Raw genomic sequence first — 10,270 nt, 5'->3', positions numbered from 1 at the left:
GAAATCGCGGGCGCTCCGGTGTCGGAAATCTCTGGGCCGTTCTCGACGGACGACTTGGCCAGCAGCTGCGTCCCCGCCCAGTCTCTGCAGGAGCCCACCCTGTGGATCATCTCCTACGCGCTCATGAGCGTGTGCGGGGCCATCCTCCTCACCCTCATCGCGCTGCTGCTGCTCCCGCTGCGGTGTCGGCACGGCGCCCGGGACCCCGAGCTGGTCAACGACGAATCCTCCCTCGTCAGGCACCGCTGGAAATGAGGCGCCCGGCCCCGGGCAGCCGGGGAGCCGGCGCTTCAAGGGCTGCAGGCCTGGGCCGCGGCGGGCGCCCTCGCTGCCCGGGGACCCTGGCTCCCTGCTGCTGAGGCCTTCCAGAGTCACTGTATTTTGATTCTTGATTTTTTAAAGCTTCCGATTCATCTTTCCTACTTCCAAGAAAAAAAATGATAATAAAAAAAATCACCTTGTTCTAAACCAAAACAGTGAATTGGGCTTCAGGCTTTATGGGGCTGGTGATGCCAAATGGCCCAGGTGTGCCACCAAAAACAAAAAAAAAAAAGGCAAGCCTTGACTAATGTCCTCGCTGTCTCTCTGGATAGCGTTTGGAACCCCGGTTAGCTTGCAGGAAGCTTCTGTGTCCTTAGTGTGAGAGCGTGTTGGACCGGCCGGCTCAGTGGGACGGGGAGGCGGGATGTGACGGCCGGAGGAGCAGCAGGGGCCTCCCCATTCTGAGTGGGGAACAGAGCAGCAGGCCCCCCCCCGGGGACCTCTGGGCTCCGCCTTCCGAATGTGAAGTTCTGTCGGGGTGCAGGAGGAAGGAGACCCCCTCTTGTGCACCCAGTACCCTTGTGGTATTGCTGTGGGAGAGGTGGACAAACTACCTCTGATCAGACTTTGCCCGGGTGGGGGTAGCAGGTGGCCTGACTGCAGGACCCCAGGCCCCACCCCCACCCTGCAGCAGCAGAGGTGGGGCAGGGCCCAGAGGAGTCTACGCTGGTCGGCGTCACGCACACCGACAGCTAAGCCGAAGCACTTTCACGAGAAAACCGAGTTCCGTTTCTTTGGCTTCGTTGGTGGTTTGTCCGTCTGCTCTGCCCGGGGGTCTCTCCCGGGAAGCAGGGAGCTGACTTCCTGCCCGTGAGCAGAGACTTGAGCTGTCTGGGAGGGAAGGCGAGGGCGTGCGGTGGGAGGCGGGGTTCCGTTATCTCGGCTGGTTGACAGCTGAGACTCCTAAGTGCCTCTCCGGGTGGGAGGTCTCTGCGTGGGATTCACTTCGCTCCCACTGGCTCCCTCCTTGGGTCCTGTTGCCTTGCTCAGAGGTGCAGCCGGCGCCCCCGGGCGGTGCCTCCTCCATGCCTGAAAACTCTGGATGCCTGCAGGAGGAGGCAGACTTGCCGTGTCTGCCCTGCTGGGCTTTGCTGCTGATGTCCTGGCCAGGGGGCGTCCGTCCTGTGTGCTGCGCTGGGCTCCTGATGGAAGGGGGGGGGTCCCTGTGGCAGATCGGCAGGCCCCGCTCTCAGAATACAGGTTGGGTTCGGCGTTTCCTGTCCGATTGCTCTACCCTTGCATCTAGATGGAAAGACTTAGATTATAGAAGCATAACTTAGCAACCGGGTGAAGTAGACAACTGAACTGGCCAGGGTGTCCTGGTTGCTGGCCATGCTGCTGGTATTGGGCTTGGAGTCAATGCTGCCCCCGGTGCCCCCGCCCCCTGGAGTTCTGTGAACGGACACTCAGCTCGGACACCCTCAGGGGCTGTCCTGAGTGACCCTTTGACGGGGTCCTTTTCACCTAGGGATACGCCATGGAAAGTTCCGGAAGACAAGGCTTGCCTGAAAGGTGCACGGGGTGTCGTGAGAAATCTCGCCAACTCGCGGATGGGAGCGGACGCTTCCCCCTGAGCCATCTTGTTTTTTAAAGGGTGGGGCTCTTGGTCCTTGAGAGCGTAGTCAAGGTCTGAAATGAACCCCTCTCGGGCAGCTGAAGTGCGGATAGAGGGCGCACGACGGGACGAGGACTGATTCCATTCCCGGCGGAGGCGAGAGTCGCACCCACCCCGCGGCCTGCTTTGTGTTTCTTCTGAACCCTGGGGGCAAAGCCGTGGGGGCAGGGAGCGGGGGCCGTGGTGCTGCCACGCCTCCCTCCTGCTGTCTCGGCAGACAGTGCCGTGCCAGCTGGGCCAGGCCTCTGCAGGCCACAGCCTCCATGATCGGCAGGAGCCGCGTGAGAGGGCCCAGGGGAGACTCTGCCGCTGTCCGTGGGCAACCAGTGGCGGTTGCTGGTGAGGATGACTCGGCATTTTGAACCTGCGGATGGTGATGACTCGGCATTTTGGATCTGGATTTGCTGCCTCCTTCTCCGTGGAGCGACACCAGTGGCTTAAGAATGTGGACGTTTTGGTTCCTTTCATGGATAACGTAGTCCCTTTGAAAGATGGATACAGCTCCTGCACTAATGGCCCAGAGACAGTTTGTAAAGAAACTTAATGAAACAAACAAACAAAACAGAAGGAGGCCCTGTGAGTGGGCGTGCAGTGTTTTCCCTGAACGCATTCCACTTGGGAATACTTGTTAGTATTTCCAGACGCTTCCAGGAACACGGAGAAAGAAATCTCGGGTCTGTGGCTGCCTAAAACCGCGCGCAGTCGTGATCCCCAGAGCCACAGCGGCGCCGACTCCAGGAGCTGGGCACGGGTCTTGGAGAGAAGCGCGAGGCGGGCAGAGGGTGCCGAGCAGTGCGCGAGCCTTGGCGCCCGCCAGCTCCTCTCCGCGTGTGCCTGCCTGCCGGAGCTGCCACACACAGCTCACTTCCGAGTTTCGGCCCGGGGTCATCCGATGTCCCCAGGCACCAATCACCATCCAGCCGTCCGTTCCATAAACATCAACAATCGAGTTCCTGCATGGGAGACCCGGAAGACGCTCCTGGCCATCTGAGGAGTGAACCAACACGTGGAGGACCTCTCTCTCCCTCTCTCTCTCTCCCTCTCAAATGAATAAATAAAATCTTTAAAAAGGACGCGCATTCTCATGGGTATAGGAATTTCATGTGTGAGCGCACGGTGGTTTGCCAATTAAACAGCAAAGCTGGGGAAATATGTGTGAGTGGGGGAGGGAATAAGATTAGAGTCAGAAATCTGCCGGGGCCGGCGCTGTGGCACAGCAGGTAAAGCCGCCGCCTGCAGTGCCGGCATCCCATATGAACACTGGTTTGGGTCCCGGATGCTCCACTTCTGATCCAGCTCTCTGCTGTGGCCTGGGAAAGCAGTGGAAGATGCCCAAGTGCTTGGGCCCTGCACCACATGGGAGACCTGGAGGAAGCTCCTGGCTCCTGGCTTCGGATCAGCACAGCTCCGACCTTTGTGGGCAACTGGGGAGTGAACCAGCAGATGGAAGACCTCTCTGTCTCTGTCTCTCTGCCTCTCCTTCTCTCTCTGTGTAACTCTGACTTTCAAATAAATAAATAAATCTTAAAACAAAAACAAAAGGACTAGAACTCTGCCAACAGACTGAGCGGGTAGCGGGTGCCTCTTTCGGAAGAGCTGCTTGCGTTCGGGAGGCCCCAGATGTCTTTCATCCTTACCAGTGCCGTGTCTCTTGCAAACGAGCCCCCAGCTCCAAGAACAGGCCAGCTGGAGCCCGGTGTCGCCGTCCACCTCGGCGTGAGAAGGCGTGGCCGAGTGGCCTGTGCGGTGCCCAGGCCGTGCAGGCTTGGTTCACTCAAGGGATGCAGACAGGGCTCGGTTGGGACTCGGCAGGTTCCGGCATCTGGGGGAGTCAGGAGGGCTGACTCCCTCACGGAGGGAGCCGTGCTCACCCCACAGTGGGCCAGCTGAGACAGCCCCAGGGCCCCGGAGCCGGCTCGTGTCACCCCCGTCCCCCACCCGGCCTGCTTTTAGGGGTTTCCCAAAGGAGCCGCCTGGGACAGGTGATCGGTCCAGGGGAACAGTGCGCCCCGGCTGCGCTCACTCTAGCCATGCCTGGGATCCGCCTGTTCTAACAACACGAGAGAGGCTGGCGTCAGGCTGCGCATTCGAGGTCGTGACCTTGGAAGTGCGAGTGAACTCTGGGGTCCAAGCAGCTTGGACGGTCCCACCGAGTCACCAGGACCTAACGGCTTCCAGCCAGGTCCAGCCCACCTCACCGAGCACGGGGACTTTCTGGCCACGCCCCTCCTCCAGGACATCGGTCAGTTACTTCCCAGAGAGGAGCCTGAGGGGGACAGGAGACTCCTGCTGTCGGCCCTAAGCCCTGCTCCGTAGCTCACCCGCGGCCTCCGGCGTCCCCAGTAGCTTGAAGTCACCGCAGGGTGCAGTGCCGTCGGGTGCCCAGGGGCCCGGGGAAGTGCACTGCAGCCTGCTCCCGGCTGGAGTCCCGTGAGCACCAGCCATGGCGTCCAGACTGGCTGGGTCGGAGGGTCACCACTGAGTGGGTTGAGGGCCTTGACCGGCTGGGGGATACAGACCATGACGGGGAGCCGGGGCTGGCAGTCAGTGCACCTGCAGAGCCTTGGTCTCCCAGCGATCGATCAGAGCGGTGAGCGATGCCGGGAACACACAGAGCTGCAGGGAACAGGGTCCTCTCCCCGCCTCGGACCCCCACCCCCCACCCCGTCCCGCATCCTCAGACGTAACCTGTCAGCGGCAGGGGCGGCCAAGATCTGCTGACGGCTGGGCCAGGAGGCGCCATGGATGTTCCCGACCGCTCGGAAGCCAGCCTGCGGCCAGAGCGGCCAAGGGTGCCTGCCTAGGGTGCCCCCTGTGCCCCGTGTGGCCTGGGGGGGGGGCCGCCAGGGCGATGAGGCTGGGTGACTCCCGGGGCACAGGAAACGTGCCGTGGTGCAGCCAGGCCGCAGCCTGCACGGACGGGGACTCCTTGTGTCACGTCGGGTGATGGCTACGCTGCACGTGGCACAGAGGGCTTCCCACGCACTGCAGTCCGAGTGAACCATGGAGCCACCGTGGGTTTGCCACACTGGGAGGTGCATCTCTAACAAGAGTTCAGTCGGCTGAGCACAGCCGTCGCCCCTGTGGGACCCTTGAAAGCCCCTCGGGCTGAGGTTTTGCCACAGGATTGCGGCCACGTAGGCGGCACTGGAGCTGCGCCGTGAGTCACAGGCCACGCACAGAGCAGTGTCCTAGGGGCCAGGTCTCCAAAGGGCTGGGAGGCTCCGGAAAGTTCCCTGGTTGAGCTTCCTCACTGCACCTGCCTCCATCCTGAGGCCGGTGCTCCTGGAAGCAGTGTTAGGAAGACACTAAGAGGTGAGACGCAGGGGAGGGCACCGGACAAGGCCGATTCAGATCTGCTCTTCCAGAGCGAAATCACAGAAAACAAAGTGCCTGACAGTTTCTTACGCAATTTGTGTTTTTTTGTTGCTAGTGGTATGAAACCTGGAGGCTTTTTATGAGATGTATTTTGTTCCAAGGAGCTACACAGAGAGAGGGAGGGACAGAGACTGAGAGAGAGGTCTTCCATCTGCTCGCTCACTCCCCAAAGGGCCCCAACAGCTGGAGCTGGGCCAATCTGAGGCCAGGAGCTTCTTCCGGGTCTCCCACGCAGGTGCAGGGGCCCAGGGACTTGGACCATCTTCCACTGCTTTCCCAGGCCATAGCAGAGAGCTGGATCAGAAGTGGAGCAGCTGGGACTTGAACCGGAGCCCATATGGAATGCCAGAGCTGCAGGCTTGTGTCCCCAAAAATGCTGAAAATGACCTGCTTCCCTTTCGGGATTTTCTTCTATTTCCAAAACACCAAATGGATTTCAATGAAAAGTCACGATGGGACCAGGAGCATCGGGACGCTCGTTCCGCCCGTCAAGGGGCCCTGTGGCCACCGACCCGGGTCCAGACTGCCGCTGTGCCCTTCCGCCCTGCAGTTTGCTAATCTTTTTATACTTGTGTGTTCCACCAATTTCGGAGGTGAACCCGAGTGGAAATAAAGCATTCTGGTTTGTTTGAATAACTAGCACTTCCAACTGGTTGGCTCTGGAGTTTTTTCAAAGACTTAGCATCACTCAGGTCACCCTGGAGAAACTACAGCAGGCGGCTTGGTAAACGGGTGACCTTGGGATGACCTTGGCAGGGAGGGGCTCCGCACAGTCACTGAGGTGCAGAACGCACTGGCAACAGGGAGAGAATAAAGTGCAAGAGAATCAGGAGGACGGACCCTGGTGGGCGCACAAACGGCCAAAAGAAGGGGACGGGGCTCTCCTACTGGGCGTGAGCATGAGACGGGGACGCCTGGGGGTCGCCCCGCAAGGACACGGCTCCTCCCCATTTTATCAGTGAGAAACCAACTCCAGGGCACCTGCCCAGGGGACACAATGGAGAGGGGTCTGCCCTGGGGACCAGCCCGGCTCTGCCCACTTTCGGAAGTCCAGCTCCTACTGTCTCCCGGGGTCTCCCCGACCCCACCCCCATGCTCCGGAGCTGCACCCAGTTAGTGCCACACTGTCCTGCTTAGAGGGCCGGTCCCCAGCGAGGGCAGCAATGCTTGATGAATGACAGGAGTCACTGGCCGGCACCCAGCCCGGTGGACTGAAGACTCCCACAGCCCCCAGAGGAGGAGGACAAAGCTTGCAATGATTCCAAGGGCCTTGCAAGAAGAGGCGGCGGGCCTGGACAGAGCCTGCAGGGCGCTTGCTTCCCAGCCACAACACGGTGTCCAATGCAGCTTTTTCTAGGGGGACACACGGGTGTGGGGTTTTGCCTTCCGCAGCTGTCACCACGTAACTTCGTGGACCTGTCACTAGGTGGCAGTGTTGTGCTGCTTTTACTCTGTCATCCTGCGAGGCTTCTGCCCACAGCTCACCCACGATGCCAGGGACGTCCACCCCTCCCTCGCGCTCTGTATGGAGTCCAGAGAATGTGACAATGCCTGGAGCTGTGCCGATCTGAAGCCAGGAGCCAGGAGCTTCTTCCAGGTCTCCCACGTGGGTGCAGGGGCCCAAGGACTTGGGTCATCTTCCACTGCTTTCCCAGGCCACAACAGAGAGCTGGATCGGAAGTGGAGCAGCCAGGACTTGAACCGGCGCCCATATGGGATGCCGGCACTGCAGGTGGTGGCTTTATCTGCTTTGCTAAGGCGCCAGCCCATAACAAATCTTATACAAATAAGCTATGTGCCCTAACCATGTGTCTTATTTTCTACACAGCTGGGGTGCACTGACACTGCCCCTCCCCAGGGTGTGGATTTCTAGAGGCAGGAGCCTGCCTATGAGTCCAGAACCAATCCTGAACCACGCCCAGCCCCTCTGCGATGGCGCTCACACCCAGGCCACTCTCAGCGGCTCTCACCTCCCCACGGCAGCTGCAGGACCCCAAGCCAGCCCCTGGGGAAGCTGCTCAGCTGGCCACCCTCAGCTGCCTGGCCCTGCCTCCCAGAAACCACACCGAGGGCTCCTGCCCCTTCCCACGCCCTGCTGACCAATGACGCGTCCCCATGTGTGAGCCCGCCCCTGCTGCGGGGGTCAGTGTGTGGAAAGCTGCCTCCTTGGGGACAGTAGCGGCTATGTCTGTGTGCCTTGCACACACTGTTAGTATATGTCCGAGAGAGCGAGCGAGAAACACGGCGCCCATCAGCCAGCCCTCTCCCCAAAGGCCCACAGAGCCACCAGCTGGGCCTGAAGCCAGGGCAGGAACTCAGTTCAGGTCCCCCACACGGGGCTGAGACCCCAGTCTTTGCTTCATCACCACAGCCTCCCAGGCACGCGGGCGCAGGAAGCGGGAGCCTCCAGTAGGGGGCGTCAGGGTCTTAACCACCAACCCCCACGTGTTGTGCCGGCTCATCTGACTCAGTTCACCCATCCAGCCCCCATCAAGGCAAAGTCTGGGAACTGACCGACGTGGCGCCCCTCATTGCCTGGGGCTCCCCGTGCTGCCCGGGCCAGCCTCCGCAGGGACGCCTGGGAGCTGTGGCTATGGATCCCGGATTTCCGGAGACTCTGGGACATGCTCAGGTGTACAGAGGGGAGGGAACTGGGGGTCCCTGCGACTTCCCTTGCAACCCCCAGCCTGACCCGCTGTGCACAGAGCCCTGGCCCTGCCCAGACTTGGACCCCAGACCCAGCTGACCCGGCCTGCACCCCCCCGACCCCCGCCCTCTGGCCAGCTGGTCCCGAGCCGTCCGCCCAGGGCCCCACGTCCTCAGCAGCTTCCAAGCGAGGTCCCGGGGCTGGCGCCATGGTACAGCAGGAGCTGGGACAGAATCCCAGGCTCCACCCTGCGACCCTGGATCCACCACAGGTCATGGGCCGTGTGCTCCCGGTGGGCCTGCATGGGGCTGCCCGCCCAGCTGCCCCTGCCTGGGCCCTGTCCTGGGGTCAGCCGGCCCTGAGCCACGTCCACCTGCCAGGTTTCTTCCCAGGCCCTGCAGGGTCACGGGGCAGAGCCGTGTCCTCAGCGGCTTCCGAGCGAGGTCCTGGGGCTGGCGCCACGGTACAGCAGGAGCTGGGACAGAATCCTGGCTCTGTCCTGCGTCCCTCGGCCACACGGGGGCAGCAGGGGCTGCAGTGCGTGGCCCGCGGAAGCAAAGGCCTCCACAGCTGGGCAGGAGACGCAGGAGGAGCTCCCGGTGAGGGGAGACAAACAGTCGGCCCGCAGCCCAGCGCCCCGCAGCACGGCGGGTCCCCGTGACGTGCCGAGACGTCCCCTTTATGTCCCTGTGATGTCCTTGTGATGACCCCATAAAGTCCCCACAATGTGCCCGTGATGTTACCGTGGGCCCACGTCGGGAGCGGACACTGCTGCACCTGGGGATACGGGTTCCTGCGAGGCCCTGCGCACCACGTTTCCTGCCTGGCCAGGGTGCGGCCAACCACTTCCTGCCCCAGCTCACACCCAGTGGGCCGGGGCCTCCGGGGGGCACCACTCCCAGCACGGGAGCCCGGGCCTGCGGAGGCCACTCTGGGGAGGCTGCCCGCCCTCTCTGGCCTCCTCCCACCATGGGGCCTGGCACGCGGCGACATCGCCTGCAGAGGGCAGGCACCCAACACCAGGGCGCTGAGAGGCCGGGGGCAGGCAGAGGCAGCCACATGGACTTGGTGGGGAGCCCGCCCTGGGCGCCTGTCCACGCAGCCTGGGAGCTGGGGCACACGTGCAGGACGCAGGGCCGGGACGCGGGCAGTGAGGACGCACAGAGCAGTGCACTGGCCACTCCTGTCACAGATCCCATGTTGGAAAACGCCTCCTCCGCCCGCCAGCTGACTCGGGAGACGCGGATCTCAGCCAGGACTCGGAGCCCTCGGGCCTGCAGCAGTGGGGCGGGTGCAGCCGTCCGTGACCCCTCCCCCATCCCATGTGGGCCCCGGATCGAGTCCCCCTGTCCACTTCTGATCCAGCTGCCTGCTACGGCACCTGGGAGGGAGTGGAGGATGGCCCCAGTGTCCCCCTCCCACCCCATGGGGGACCCGGATGGAGCTCCTGGCTTCCCCCCGGCCCGGGCCTGGCTGTTGTGGCCATCTGGGGAGGGAACCAGCGGATGGAAGACGGCTCGCTCTGGGTCTCCCGCTCTGTGACTCTGCCTCTCAGATGAATAAATCTGTTTTGAAAGAATGAGATCCGCCTGGCAGCTGAGCGCCTGGGGACCCACGGGGGCTCCTGCACGTGAGCGTTTCTGGGAGGCCCAGGCGCCTGACGTCACACTGATGACCCCCAGTGCTCAGCCCTGAGCGAGGCCTGGGCGTGCAGGAGCCAGAGCCACCTCCACGCACCCACCGCACTCTGCACACGGACGGGGAGGGACGGCGCACTCTGCCCTGGGGGTGGCTGGTCAGCACAGGACCGGGTAGCTCGGCGGGTCCCGGCAGGTCACCCTGGGCCAACGGCTTCCCAGGAGCGCCGACGCCACGTCGCCCTGCAACCTCTACGCATCACAGGGGCAGAGTAACGGGGCGAAGCAGAACCCAGGCCACAGGGACACCGCTGACCATCCTGGTCCTGCAGCGTCCTGAGGCATGTGCCAGCGAGCAGCGAGGGCGGGGGGATGCCCAGGGCGGCCAGAGAGGGCGCCACCTCTGGGAACCAGGGCTGCTGCCCGGCTCAGCAGGAGCGAGGGCGGGGGGATGCCCAGGGCGGCCAGAGAGGGCGCCACCTCTGGGAACCAGGGCTGCTGCCCGGCTCAGCAGGAGCGAGGGCGGGGGGATGCCCAGGGCGGCCGGGAGAGGGCGCCACCTCTGGGAACCAGGGCTGCTCCCAGCTCAGCAGGAGCGAGGGCGGGGGGATGCCCAGGGCGGCCGGGAGAGGGCGCCACCTCTGGGAACCAGGGATGCTGCCCAGCTCAGCA

General features: G+C 62.8%; 1 protein-coding gene across 3 annotated transcripts in view; it reads left to right on the top strand.

The window, feature by feature from the left end:
- BACE2 (beta-secretase 2) overlaps positions 1-474 on the top strand; it is an 85,388-nt gene extending 84,914 nt beyond the window's left edge. For all 3 annotated transcript variants that reach the window (XM_070073148.1, XM_070073149.1, XM_070073147.1), the window contains one exon: positions 2-474. In XM_070073148.1, the coding sequence (XP_069929249.1) occupies positions 2-255 (254 nt within the window). In that variant the 3' untranslated portion in view covers positions 256-474. The remainder of the gene's footprint in view (position 1) is intronic.
- Positions 475-10,270: the final 9,796 nt, after the last annotated feature.

Source organism: Oryctolagus cuniculus, chromosome 4, assembly GCF_964237555.1.
Source record: "Oryctolagus cuniculus chromosome 4, mOryCun1.1, whole genome shotgun sequence".
In the NCBI taxonomy this organism is placed as follows: domain Eukaryota; kingdom Metazoa; phylum Chordata; class Mammalia; order Lagomorpha; family Leporidae; genus Oryctolagus; species Oryctolagus cuniculus.
Note: the sequence above shows the minus strand (reverse complement) of the source record. Positions and strands in the feature narration are given on the sequence as shown.